This window comes from Musa acuminata, chromosome BXJ1-4, assembly GCF_036884655.1.
Source record: "Musa acuminata AAA Group cultivar baxijiao chromosome BXJ1-4, Cavendish_Baxijiao_AAA, whole genome shotgun sequence".
NCBI lineage: Eukaryota > Viridiplantae > Streptophyta > Magnoliopsida > Zingiberales > Musaceae > Musa > Musa acuminata.
In genome coordinates, this window is record NC_088330.1 from 35,500,211 (window position 1) to 35,514,812 (window position 14,602).

Genomic DNA, 14,602 nt, shown 5'->3' on the forward strand with positions numbered 1-14,602 from the left:
AAAACAAAGAGGGGAGATCTCAAGCACGTTCAAATTCTGAAGTGCACGAATCCAGGGTTTTTTGTTTTCGTGTTGCTCGACCGCGGAGATGCTGAGCCCAAGTTGAAGCCCTCACCGTGCACCGAGAGTCCTATTCGCTGATATATGAAAATACGATGACGTGGTGCTCTTAGATTCGCTGGGTTGACTCCGGGTACGCAAGATCATGGAATCAAACATGGGCATTTTGAAAACCATGTTTCCGTTTTTTGTTTTCTAAAACATTAGTCTTTTATTTTAGCAAACGAAAAAGACGTCGTCTCCTTCGTGTCCTCTCTCTCTCTCTCTCTCTCTCTCCCACTCCTTCCCACTCCCTCTCCCTCTCCCTGTGATTTCTTTAATCCTCGTGAGCCCCCAACGCCATCCCTCGCCTACTTTTTCTTCACCTCCTCGATTCCCATCCGTCTTTTTAATGCCTTCGGATTAGATCTCGTCACGGGAGAGGAGACAGAGAAGAGAGAACAACAGGAAGCCGGCAGCAGCAGCAGCTTCGGGAGGAGGAAGAAGAAGAATCCGATGATGACGACCAGTTAAGGTTTAGCGTTCCGTATCATCTGGTTTGCTCGGTTGTTATCTTGGCGGCTGGTCGACTTCGTGCTGACCACATTCCCCTGATTTCTCCACTTACAGGTGATCTCTTGTTTTCCGTCTCACATTCGGTTCTTCTCGGTTCTCATCGTTGGATTCCCCTGATTTTATTTGATCTGAAGCTTTTCTAGTCATGTTTTGTCGGCTGATGTTTCTTTCTCGTGGTGTCCTTGACATCACCAGAATGTATATGGTGGGGAAAGATCAAAGAGTTCCAGTTCTCTAGAATAATTATTTCGCTGTCGTAGAGGAGTTTTACTCTCTTCAGTCTTAGAAAACTGTTGCATAGGATTCTCTTTCTTGGCCAAAATTGCATAAAGATTGGATTTTGCATGCTGAAAAACCCTCGTACATGTCTATCCCCACCTTTTTTTGGAGCCAAAAAGGGGCCCCTCTTTTTTCCATCAACTTTTTCTCACGGTAGAATTCTTGTTTTGGAAGTCAAGGTATGATGTAGATTTTGTATGAAGACACTTTTGCTCGTTGGAATGCTCAATCCAACATGACTTTTATATTGATCTTTGTATTGGTTCCAAGATTTAGAAAAAAGAGGGGGTGCAAGAAGGTTAGTTGCGGTGCATTAGGAGGAAGTGTGTGGAAAGTCTGTTGCTCTTGATCCACAGAAATGAATGTCGGCAGTCTGCCCATGGCAGCCCAGGGTGCTAGGGCAAGCCAATCATCCTTCAACTCCAGCAATGGGAATGCAACGCCTTTGCATACTTCTGCTGCCAGCGTAAACGGGGATGGATATGACAGCGACGGATCTTATTTTGCTCCTCCGTAAGTTTAAACTTCTTGGTTGTTTGTTCCACAAACTGTGGAATTAGATAAAGATTGCTTTCATTGTTTTGGTAGTACTGACCTGCATTCTCTGATGGCTTAATGCTAGATGCGTAAGAACATTAAACCAGAAACCTTCTCACCTGACTTTTCAGTTGTGCATCTGCAATAAAAATGCCTTGGTGGAATGGGGCTATCCTAAAAAGTTGAACAGGACTATCTTGAGAAGTTCACCACATTGATAGACTTCCAACCTAATTTTCTATCTACGGGAAGCACACATGTTAATCTTACACTCATAAACTTTGAAGTGTGTGGGATCTATTTGTTTTTATTTCATCACTATGTATGAGTTTTAAACCCATACTTTGATGATGTCTTGTCTGACTACCACCATCCAATTTTAGATACAGTGCCAAATGTTGATTTCTAGAAAATCATGGTAATACCAAAACCTTTATTTTACTTTAAATGTATAGATGATGAGAAGATTTATTTTACATTAGGAAAACTCAGCCTTAATTGCTCTTAACATGATATATGTACCTTCACATTTTTCATTTATTTTGGGGACACATCTTCATATCTGTAGCTCCATGGATGTTTTCCTTTATTCTCTACTTTCTCCATCTGTTTGAACTACTGAATTTAAGGTCAAAATCCTTAAATAATCTATTATGTGACATAACAATTAGTTCATTAATGCTAATACAAATTAATATGTTAGAAATGGAAAAAAAAGGAAGCCCAATACACGAGGCTCCTGCCAATGAAGGGTTTGGAGAGGGTCAATGCACGTAACATGCAAGCAAAGAGGCTGCTTTATGATTCGGGTACTTGCTTAGGTAGGTCTCAAAGGAGCAAATTTACACTCATCTCATTGTTTTGTCAGTGGGTGATGCCTAGCGTTCATTTTCTGTTCATGGTCACTTGGACACGTCCTTGTATTTTCCATAATTTATATGGTCATCGTAGAGTAGAACATAAGAGAAGCTGCACTAAAATTTTCCATTGTTTCATATGCTTATTCTTTGACTATTGCTTTTGTAGTACCCCAAGGACCCTATCAATGTCCATACCAGCTGATCTTGCTGGTGCTATAACTTTGATCGATAGGTTTCAGGTATGCATTTGAACCTTCACTGGTTCTCAGCAATTATCTCTGACTGACAAGGATCATATATGCATATAAACATTGATCTTTCCTTCAAATATTGTTTTCATTTAATTAGACTTGTTTTTTGTGAACTTTAAGCCAAGGGAAAATATTTTTCTTGGAATGGATACTTACTAATTACAGCTAAACATTCTACATATCAGCATACTTATTTATAATATCCATATTGACAAGTATATGGTCATGTATGCTTGGACAAGAATTTCAAAATGTGAAGTTATGTCAAAAATTTATCGAGAGATTTGTCAAATAGAGGATACTCAAACCACACAGGTGCAAAATTTTGCCTTTTGTTTGTGGTTGTTAAAAGACATTATGATCAATATTATCAAATATCAATTATGCTAATCCCATAGTAATGGATTCCTTTGGTATCATATTATAAATTGTCATTATTTGCCCTCTCCAGAATTTGACTGATCTGAACACTATTACTTCGATCATAGTTAACAATATGATGAACGAGGGGAATAATTACAAATTCATCATAGAGAAGATTCTTTTTCTCTGACTTATTAGGTTTTTAAATTAAATTATATCTGGTAGTTTGAAAAATAAAGGTAATTCTAAAGCCAAAATATCATATTACTTTATTCTCTTTATGTAGTGTTTGTATCATGCATATGACTAATGTACCATGATATGTATAATGATTCTGTGATGCTGCATGTTTCATCTTCCCAATGAAGTTGGGTATGTGCAATTTGGCTGGCGATTTTCTTACATTGCTTAGCCCAGAAAGTTCTCTTTCTGGATTTAGTGCATGTTTCCAAAGAAACATATTTTATATGTTAACTGGCTACCTTGTGTAGCTCATATAGGCAACCATTACGAAAAACCACCAAAGTCATCCTTCACTTTGTCTATGTCTAAATCCTGCAAGTGATCTTGATCCATATTCGGATAATATATTTCTCATTCATCGTAGTTTCTTGCATTACGTAGTATTGTAATTTTAGTCATTCATAAAACTCACCAGTTCTATTTTCTTTTTCCTTTTCCAGAAAACAAGCTTTTTGACTTGTTATTTTTATCCCTTTTTATCACTAGTTGTTCTCTATCCTGATTCAACATTTGCCTTTGGTTTTTCAACTACACATGATTTCTTCACGAGGTGTGCATACTATTTGGTGCTAACTTCATGACACTAGAAATATCCTTGATTTTCATGCATTCTTCATGCAACTGAATGGATCTTTGCACTAGTTCTTTTTGATAGTTGTGAGCTTCTTGGAAAGTAGGCTCATTTGGCTTTTAACAGCTTTTGTTTTGAGTAAAATGCAAGCTAATATATTTTCAATCATTTGACAGCAAATTAATCAGTATTAATTGTGGGCCAAAGCATTTATGTTATGGAACTTCTTATTGCATGTCTCATGCTAAATGTGTTCAAATTGCCTTGTAGCTTTGGTCCCCACAAAAGATGACCACTAGTTATATAAGGTTTCTTTTGCTTGTCTTGTATTCCATCATTATCTCAGTTTTGCCCTCTCTTCATAGATAGAGGGGTTTTTGAAATCAATGCAAAAGCAGATGCAGTCTGCCGGAAAACGTGGATTTTTCTCTAAAAAATCTGTTGGCCCTCAAGTTCGTGAAAAGTATACATTGGAAGATATGCTGTGCTTTCAAAAGGTGACACATCTTCTTTCTATATATGGCTGCTTTGATAAAACACTTACAATTAGGTTTATCAGTTGCTGTGCAGAATTCTGATTATGCATGTGTGTGTGTGTGTGGGTGCATGTGTGTGCGGGTGCATCGGTGTGTGCATGGGTGCATGCTTGCATTTACATGCGCTTGTGTGTGTGAAGTGAGAGATAGATACAATATAGCCTGTTTTGTGCTTCTTAGAACATACTAAAATTTGTTACATATTTTGGCAGGATCCAATCCCAACTTCTCTGCTTAAAATAGACAATGACTTAGTAAGCCGTTCCATAAAGTTGTTCCTGTTGATTTTGAAGTACATGGGGATTGATTCTTCAGATAAAATAACTCCATTGAGTGTTGAAGAGTGTACAGAGCTTGTTGCAAAAATTTATAAGCACTGTTTAAAGCGTTCTGAACTTCGAGATGAGCTTTTTGTTCAAATCTCAAAGCAAACTCGCAATAATCCTGATAGGTAAGCTATACATGAGACGTTGGGATGTTACAAACATTCATTGGTTTCCTCCTCCATAAGCATGCTGCCTGTCAACATCATATCACTATCAGCTCACAATTCCATGGTATTGCTATATTTATGTCTGCAGAGATTCTCTAATAAAATCTTGGGAACTCATGTATCTATGTGCTTCTGCCATGCCTCCAAGCAAGGATATTGGAGCATATTTATCAGAATATATTCATTATGTAGCTCATGGGATGAACAATGAACCTGAAGTTCATGTCCTTGCTTTAAATACATTGAATGCATTGAAGCATTCAGTAAAAGCAGGACCGAGACTTACAATACCTACACATGAGGAGATTGAAGCTCTGTTAACTGGCAAGAAGCTTACAACAATAGTGTTTTTCCTAGACGAAACTTTTGAAGAAATTATTTATGACATGGCAACAACTGTTGCTGATGCTGTGGAGGTACAGAATGATTCTTGTTGCTTTCCTTTTTCTTAATAAACTGTATATCTACTTACAGTTACATATGCAAAATTTACTTTATTATGCTCTTAGGTTGGCCACCTGTTTACCTTTGTTTAATATCTATGTTGCATTTTCAGCCAAGTATGAAAGAGATGTGAAGAATCTACTATTGATGATGAAAAACACAAATGCTGTGAACATTGGCATGCAAGCATATTTTTCAGATTGGTATACTGAAATTTCTTAGGAAACAATAAATTTATATTTTTGCCGGTATCACCTTGTTTGATATAAGATGATGTAATTCTCTAAGGTTGCTTGCTCCTCTTCGACTTGAGTGCCAATGGTTTGAGTCCTGGAAATAACACTCACCCATAAGTAAGCCTGTATACTTTGACCCTCTCAAGACTGCAAATTGCAGAAATCCTGTGCAATGGGCTGCCTAAACACAAATATCCCAGTAAGGTGCAACATATTGATTAGTTGAAGTGACCTCATTGGATTTGTCCTATTATGCACGTACATTTGTTTTTACATTTTCCCCCAACAACACTATAACATCTAGGCTTGGCAACCCTTTAATGACCATTTTTATACTTCAGAATTTTCCTGCTAAAACAAAAAGTTCTTTGCCAAATGCACTCATGTTTTGTCAACTTTTGAGCAACTGCTCTGTGATTGTATACCTTTCAGATGGAGGCAACATATCCAGTGGATACATTTTATGCTTGATGCATTCTCATGCAGTCATGCACTCATGCTAAATATAAAAAAACTGCAATGTGCTTGTTGACTAATACAATTGATTTTTTTCTTCATCAGGTAAATGAAAAAATGAGTAGAATTTAAGTAATAGCTGTAACATTACTTAATTGTTTTTCCAAACACATCTTAAATGTGGCCTAGATCCTTCACAATCTCCCTACTGGCTTTAATTGGTTAGAGTTGTCAGACCACTTCAGCATTTTGTTGCCTGAATATATATCAAGCACTTACTCTCTGTCAAATGTTCCAGCAAGAAAGCCTAGAGAAGGATGTTAAGAAACATTCATCTAAAAATTGTTAGACCTAACATGACTGGAAAAGTTCTAAAGGATTAGTAAATGAATTAAGGAAGAACCAGTGAGTTATTAGCTATTCCAAATTTCTAAGATCTATACCCATAAAAGCAGCAATTGCCTAGGAAGCAGCATGTTAACTGCATTTCCTGTAATTTCCTTGGCTTTTTGGTTGGTTGTAATCTAAGTCCATGTGATCTTTGGCAACGTACGGGCCTAAAATAATTGTTCTTCTATCATCAGAAAAAGATCAGTTTTTGTATTGAGTTATTTTTGAGGTTCTTGATGATGAAATGTGATTTTCCTTTAGGAAATTGCAGGAATCATCAAACTCTCAGTTTATTCGAGTTTCAGTCTATTTGAGTGCCGAAAAGTTGTCAATGGTTCAAAGTGTGCTGATTCTGGCAATGGTAATTATTATTGCAAGGAAGTTCTATGATAGCAAAGAAAAAGTTGAATCTAAGATGCTTATTGTCTATGGTCTTTTTTTTGCACTATTAATGTGAGTGGCTATGTATTCTTTTGCATGCAGAGGAATATTTAGCCTTAGATGATAACAAGTATGTTAGTGATTTGCTGGCTGAATTCAAGGCAGCTAAGGATCGTACTAAAGGAGAGATTTCACACTGCAAACTTATATTCAAAAAACGATTATTTCGGGAATCAGACGAAACTGTAGCTGATCCAATGTTTGTTCAGCTGTCTTATATACAGGTATCAGACATTTTGCCTGAGACACGAACAATTGCTGAAGTGTAATTCTTATGATCATGCCATCGCTTTATTTACCTTGATATTTTCCTTTTATTGCAGTTACAACATGATTATATGCTAGGAAACTATCCTGTTGGGAGGGATGATGCTGCACAATTATCTGCTTTACAGATTTTGGTTGAGGTTGGGAGCATGCAACATCCGGGATCATGTGTGTGAGTGTCTGAATTACCTTATTGTTCAAGTCACTTCTGTGGAGTTTGCTTTTGGTTGAAATGTTAGATTTTAGATGTTCTTTGTGATTTGCAGTGAATGGTTTTCACTTCTTGAAAGGTTTCTGCCTAGACAAATTGCTATTACACGTGCAAAGGGAGACTGGGAGCTTGATATTATTTCCCGCTATCGGTTAATGGTAAGCATTGAACTTTCGGTGGTAATAATTGAAATATTACTTCATATCAAGGTCTGCCATACCGAAGCGTACTGCCCGTACCGGTCCGACAGGTTACCGGTACGCGGACCGCCCGGTACCGCTACAGTGCTACATTATGAAAAAAAATATAAAATTGTTCGGTACACCAGGGTGTACTGCTCGGTACGCCCTGATGTACCGCCCGGTACACTGGTACCATACCGTACCGAGCCTGGGTCGAAACACCGGTACGGTACGGTACGACGAACCTTGCTTCATATATGAAGCTTGTTTGATGACAGTTATTCTATCAAGTTTTTCCTTGTTAAATTATCTTTGGACTAATATATGGCAAGTTTCTCTCTTCCATAGAGTTGCTTTTTGCTAGGAATTTTGCATCAATTTGCAGAAGTCAAAACCAAAACAGGAGATGGCTGTAAAATTCTTTTGAAATTCCATAGAACCTTCCTCTTCAGTTATTACTGTCTGTTCAAATTGATGGGTAAAGGCTTAAATGATATACGTTGATTGTATTTTTTTTCTTCTTATGTGCAGATGTTTATTGTTCATGTGTATATGTCTTATGTGCTGATTAAAGTTGTGACTGAGGATCATTCATGCACATATGAGTAGCACATATTAATACATCATTTATTCGACATTCAATATTATGTGGTGAAATTTTTTTGGAATATCTTTGCCAAAACTTTATTCAGTTATAAATTTTTATGATTTTGGAACTTATTTCAATTTATTGATTCATGCAGGAGCATATGTCAAAGGATGATGCTAAACATCAGTTCCTTAGAATTCTAAGGACTCTTCCTTATGGAAATTCTGTCTTTTTTAGTGTGCGGAAGATAGATGATCCTATTGGTCTTTTACCTGGACGGATTGTTTTAGGAATCAATAAGCGTGGGGTTAGTTGCAATTTGGACTATACTTTGGTGCTTCCAAGCTACCATAATTGGGTGACTTAAAAAGCAAACTGTGTTTATGGTTTTAGGTTCATTTTTTCCGCCCAGTTCCAAAAGAGTATTTGCACTCTGCAGAACTAAGAGATATTATGCAATTTGGTAGTAGCAATACTGCTGTTTTTTTCAAGATGAGGGTCGCTGGCATCCTTCACATTTTTCAGTTCGAAACTAAGCAGGTTCAGGCATATCCATGTGTTTCATTTTTTACTCTTAACTTATCTTGGATTCTTTTTTGGGTCTTCATCTTATTTATTTTTTTCTTTAATCGCACATTGGTTCTGCACTTAAATTTTCAGGGTGAGGAAATATGTGTTGCTCTTCAGACACATATAAATGATGTGATGCTTCGTCGATATGCAAAAGCTCGCTCTGCTACCAGTGGAGTTAATCATGGTGATTTTTCTCAAGCAATAAGAACTCCAAGCTTAGATATATATGAAAAACGTTTACAAGACCTGTCTGGAGCTGTTGAAGAATCTAAAAAGTATACAGATCATGTAAGTAATCACATGTTTTCTTTTTTTCTGTGTATTTTTAATGGCTGTAATCCATATTGTCCATTTTGTTTGCTCACTCAACTTTTTACTTTTTCCTCCAGAACTTTAAAGGAATTTTCATGTAACTCAACTTTTATTAAGCAATAAACTCATATTCATATATATATATATATTTATTTATTTATTTATTGTAGTTGTTGGAAGAATTGTGTATGAGGGAGAAACAAGAGCTGGAGATGCAGGAGGAACTGGAAAGGCTGAAAGAATCATTGAGGTCAGAGAGGCAATGTCTAAGAGATGTTACTTATGACTGTGACAATCTTAAAGCACTTTGTGATGAAAAAGATTCTTCTTTGCAGGTTATGTCCTGGTGAACTAACAATTTAGCTGCCTTTTCCTAATTGATGTTGCTTTGTGACTCATGCTTCTGTCATGTACTCTTACAATTAGGCTGCATTGCTGGATAAAAGTATTCTGGAGTCTGCATTAGCAAGAGTGAGCATCCAAGAACATATTATGGATGAGACCAATCATGAGATGGAACCTGTAAATGTATCTAATAAACAAAGGAAAAATACATTAACAGTGGGGAGTATGAAGACTGATCATGTTGACACCGAAGTATGTATGTCTGATTACTTTTCAGAGGGTCTATTAGGATTCGGTTCTTGCTATTCACCTTATGTAAATTTTAAGGCGAGAATTTTATTTGTTCTGAAAGATCTTTCACTTTGAAGATGATAATATGGGTATTTTTTTCTCTGATGATCTTTACAAAGACATTAAGAACACAGGAGGATCTGAATGCATGTATGAAGGAGTTACATGCGTCAGAAGAAAGTTATAAAATTATGCTGAACGAGAAATCTGTGCTTGAACAAAAGGTCCAAATGCATGAGACGAAGAAAAACGATGAGGTATTTAGTATCTGCTTTTACTTTCTTCTAGATTATGTTCACTTCTATATGCTAACTCAGTAACCTTGTAAACATTAAATATTGGATGTGTTTTTATAATTAAACAACCTTTTTTATATAAGTGCAATAACTGTGCTTATTTTTCCTTGAACTTATGTCTTGTAAAATGCAGAAGAGTGCACTGGAAAAGAACTTCAAAGAGGAACGAAGAAAGCTCAAGGCACATGTTAAAGAACTGGAGCAAAAATTGGAGCGTGTTACACAGGACTTTGATGTTGCTCACGTTACTCTTACAATGAGAAACAGAGAACTAGATGATTTACAGAATAATTCAAAAGAGTTGGAGGAATTACGTGAATGGAAGGCGGTACGTATATTATAGTATATCACATTTCTTTTCTTACAAAAGATAATCTGCGATATTCTCTCAAGATTTTTTTATTTGGAAATGCTTTTCATATTTGTAAGTTCTATACTGAGAAAATTTAAATCTGCATTTCACTTTTAATCATTATTATAGGATATTGATAGAAAGAACGAACAAACTGCTGCTATTTTAAAGAAACAGGGGGCGCAACTCATTGAGCTAGAGGCACTTTATAAGGAAGAGCAAATTTTACGGAAGAGATACTATAATATGATTGAAGGTTTTTATGGCGATCTCCAGTTTTTTATGGAAGCTCTTTCTGTTAGTTATTTTATTTTCTCACAATAATAAACTTTTGCTTATCTTTTGACTTGACAGATATGAAAGGCAAAATAAGAGTGTTTTGTCGTTTGCGTCCTCTAAATGAGAAGGAGATTGCTGAAGGACAAAAGCAAATAATTGTCAGTCCTGATGAATTTACAATTGCACATCCGTGGAAGGATGAAAAATCAAAGCAACATATTTATGATTGTGTGTTTGATCAAAGTGCTTCACAGGATGAAGTTTTTGAGGATACCAAGGTAAGTTGCAGTTAAACTTATTGTGAAGTTTCAAAGTTCAATTTACAAACAAATTGCTGAATGATCATTGTGAACATATTTTCCTGCACATCTTTCTTTTCACATCTAAATAATGTTTACTTTCTTGTTGTGTGTCACTGTGTTGATTGGTAATGTAATCAATATGCAGTATCTGGTACAATCTGCAGTTGATGGTTATAATGTTTGCATATTTGCATATGGGCAAACTGGTTCTGGAAAGACTTTTACAATCTATGGTTCAGAAAGTAATCCAGGGCTTACTCCAAGGGCAACTGCTGAACTTTTTAGAGTTATAAAGCATGATAGCAGCAAGTATTCCTTTTCCTTGAAGGTGAGTGCACAGTCCAATTCTTGCATTTCTGACGTTGTTTTTATGTTCTGAATTCTCTCCTGCTTGGTGTATTCCAGATATGAAATAGAAGTGTTAGTCACTATGGGGCTTCATTTGGTTCATGAAATTGGGATGGTTATTTGTTAAATACACAGGAATTATTTTTCGATTTATTCTCATTTTTGTTTCTTTAAAATTTTTTGTTCCAGATAATCATTAGTTGTAAGAGACAAGTTATTTAGTCACTGGTATTAAGTTGGCTTGACAAATGAGTCATCTTTACCCGAACAATTATTGAACTCCATAACTGACAAAGATAACAAGTGTCCGTGGTACCGGTAGCGGTGGCAGGTCCTGGGGACAAAAGAGTTCGAGCCCGGGGATGATGGTCATGTTGGCAGCAGAGTAGGTGGAGGCTACAAGTTGTAATTTCACACTTTTTAGCATCAACTAGTCTCTTTCCTGATTGTTTCATCCATAAACTAATATATTCACTTCTTCTCTGATCTAGAATAGATTGACATTTCATGTCTTTAGCCGAAGGCTAAATCTATCTTGAAATTTTTCTAAGCATCATTTCTGTCATAGCTACGTTAAGTATGTTAAGGCATATGGAGAAATTGTCTCTCACATCCCACTTTGACAGATTCTTTCCCACAGATAAATGTAATGAAGTTTAACTATTTGATTTAATGGTTTAAGTTGTTAAACTTTCTTTTTCAAGCACTTTATTCTCTTTATTTAATATATTATCACATTTTCCTTGATGTAATTCCAGGCATATATGGTGGAACTGTATCAGGACACTCTCGTGGATCTCTTACTACCAAAAAATGCCAAACGCCTAAAGTTGGAAATAAAAAAGGACACAAAGGTAACATCATACTTCCATCTTTGGTGCTTGAATTGTAACACAAAACATCCTCCAATTCTCATTAGAGAAATAGGTGATGATACTGATAGAACATGCAGATAGAGAACTCTATGCAACACTATCTCCAAGTTTCTAAGGCAGCTTAGGAAAACGTTGCAATAACGAAATGAACATTCTGTGTCCCATAACTATGTCACTTTGTAATACTGGAAATTGCTTATAATTTAGATTGATGTTTCTGAAATTTGTTATTGTTCTTGATTCTTCAGGGCTTGGTCTCGATTGAAAATGCAACAATTATGCAGATCTCTAACTTTGATGAACTAAGGGCTATTATCTCTAGAGGGTCTGAGCAACGACATACTGCTGGGACTCACATGAATGATGAAAGTTCAAGATCACATTTAATACTATCAATAATCATTGAAAGCACCAACCTTCAGACTCAATCTCTTGCTAGAGGAAAGGTATGCACTTTTTAGAGAAGCTTTAAGTTGTTGAGAGTCAACAATGATCAGCAAGTCGATGATAAGTCTGTCACTTTATAACAGCATAAAAAACATTGCTTGATAACCATAGTAGAAAATCTCTTAGAGTTGCAAAGAAGATTTCTCTTTTCATTGTACCAACCGCTTCAGTACATACTTTTTCAGATACATCACAAACTATGCTGCAAATGTTCATTGTCTTATCGTTATGTTCGTAAAGATATTTCAGTTAACTTACCCCTTGGACACACTTTTAGTGGCATTGCTTTGCTATGTCCAATCATTTTCCCTTTCAGAAGCTTTTTGTTTTGCCATCCTCACTAGTAGAACAAAACTTTCTCTGGCATTACTTGTATTATGGACTTGATTTGTTTTTGTGACCAACAGATTAACATCCTTTCTTTTCTTTAAGCATATGTTATGAGGCACCTACTGGGTCACTTGACAAGAACCTTTTTTTTACTTTGTTGGGCAATTTATTTACTCATCAACTGTTTCCTTGATAATTTAGTTGCTGATTTCTGTGAAGAGCAAACATTTAATCATGTATCTGGCTGACAGACTAAAATGGGCTATTTTGTTGTGGTTGTGTTATATAAGTTTTTATTATTAGTTAAGTTCAGCTCATATTGTCTTAAGCGAACTATTTCTGTTGTCCACAGATTAGCTTTGTAGACCTTGCTGGTTCTGAAAGGGTTAAGAAGTCTGGCTCCTTGGGGAACCAGCTGAAAGAAGCTCAAAGTATCAATAAGTCCCTCTCGGCTCTAGCGGATGTGATTGGTGCATTATGTTCTGATGGACAACATATACCATATAGGAACCATAAATTGACAATGCTCATGAGTGACTCTCTTGGTGGCAATGCAAAGACTCTAATGTTTGTGAATGTGTCTCCAGCAGAATCAAACTTGGAAGAAACATATAATTCCCTGATGTATGTATTCTCTTTGTTCACTTTTTTTTGTTGGTATTCTAAACATGTCATTGTTTTGAGTTTTGCTACATGTCTTCTTTTACTTCACATTCTGCAGAAAACACCACTGATGTTATTTGGTTGATTCAGCAACACAAGAACAGATAGGTTGCATTTTATCCTGCAAGTTGGAATTAGGCACATGTTATGAATTGAAAACTGTGCTCCACTCTTACTGCATCTTAAAATTAGTCTATTTTTCCATTCTTATCTATGTAAAATTGCATTTATCATGTGTGCACGTGCTTACTCAGTCACATACCATGCAGATAGTATGTCAACATATTTTGTATGTTAGTAATCATAATTAGTATACATAATTTGACATGCTTTTCATCCTTCTGTCGCCTTTGGTATTATAACTCCATTCAGCATCTTAGTTCCTAGTGTCTGACCTATTTGTTCTTGCAGGTATGCATCAAGAGTACGATCAATTATAAACGAGCCAAGCAAGAATGTTTCTTCCAAAGAGATTGCACGATTAAAGAAGTTGGTAGCTTACTGGAAAGATCAAGCAGGAAAACGAGGCGACGATGAAGAACTAGGAGAGATCCAAGAAGAGCGGCATGCAAAAGACCGACCAGATGGCCGACTCGAGATGTAGCATTGACAAAAATGGAGGAGATTCGAGATCGCTGCACTTATTTTGATGTGAAATCATGGCTTGCAAATTGTGGCTCAACTGTGCCAGCAGCACATGTACAATGGTTTTCTGCAGTAAGTTGATGTACAGTGTATTTTTGGACCTCAATCTATAAGAAAAAGCTCTTCAAGAGATAGTTTTATGTAATATTGTTCATCATTATAATCATTTTAACATCGATTGTTCCTCTCACTTCTTTTTTAGATTTTCTTCTGCATAGTTGATGGATAAAGTCAGGATTACTAATTTCTTCTTGAAGCAAGTCCAAGTAAATGAGGGCGTGTATCAATCAAGTTCAGTGCATTTAAAGTTAGTAAGATCTTATGATCACACCGAGCTGATGTTCCAAAGCTGGTAGGGTCAGCCATGAATTCAACTTTATTTTCTTATAAACCTGACTTGCTTTTCAGCTACAAAAATATGAGAATATTTTTTAAATATAATAATATTTATTTTATCTTTCAGCCTTAAAATAAATAAAAAAAGATTAAAATATCCTCGAATAATATTGTAGGAAAGAAACAGTTGAGGATATTTCGGTATATTTAAGGTTGGAAAGGCCTCATTAGTGAGTGGAACCGA

At 36.1% G+C, this 14,602-nt stretch overlaps 1 protein-coding gene across 4 annotated transcripts; it reads left to right on the forward strand.

Moving 5' to 3' along the window:
- Nucleotides 1-339: 339 nt before the first annotated feature.
- On the forward strand, nucleotides 340-14,152 carry LOC135586419 (kinesin-like protein KIN-14I). 4 transcript variants are annotated; one of them, XM_065176292.1, is made up of 24 exons: nucleotides 340-669; nucleotides 1,165-1,407; nucleotides 2,458-2,530; nucleotides 4,085-4,216; nucleotides 4,468-4,706; nucleotides 4,837-5,164; nucleotides 6,536-6,635; nucleotides 6,758-6,939; nucleotides 7,039-7,154; nucleotides 7,249-7,351; nucleotides 8,119-8,271; nucleotides 8,358-8,504; nucleotides 8,625-8,825; nucleotides 9,020-9,184; nucleotides 9,276-9,446; nucleotides 9,605-9,742; nucleotides 9,915-10,109; nucleotides 10,263-10,389; nucleotides 10,488-10,690; nucleotides 10,860-11,042; nucleotides 11,821-11,916; nucleotides 12,186-12,383; nucleotides 13,067-13,338; nucleotides 13,789-14,152. In XM_065176292.1, the coding sequence occupies exons 2-24, from the start codon at nucleotides 1,253-1,255 to the stop codon at nucleotides 13,979-13,981; spliced, it is 3,870 nt and encodes a 1,289-aa protein (XP_065032364.1). In that variant the 5' UTR covers nucleotides 340-669; nucleotides 1,165-1,252; the 3' UTR covers nucleotides 13,982-14,152. The 4 variants fall into 4 exon arrangements, with proteins under 4 accessions (XP_065032364.1, XP_065032365.1, XP_065032367.1 ...); XM_065176293.1 differs by having other exon boundaries at nucleotides 1,171-1,407; XM_065176294.1 differs by lacking the exons at nucleotides 340-669; nucleotides 1,165-1,407 and adding an exon at nucleotides 1,452-2,252.
- Nucleotides 14,153-14,602: the final 450 nt, after the last annotated feature.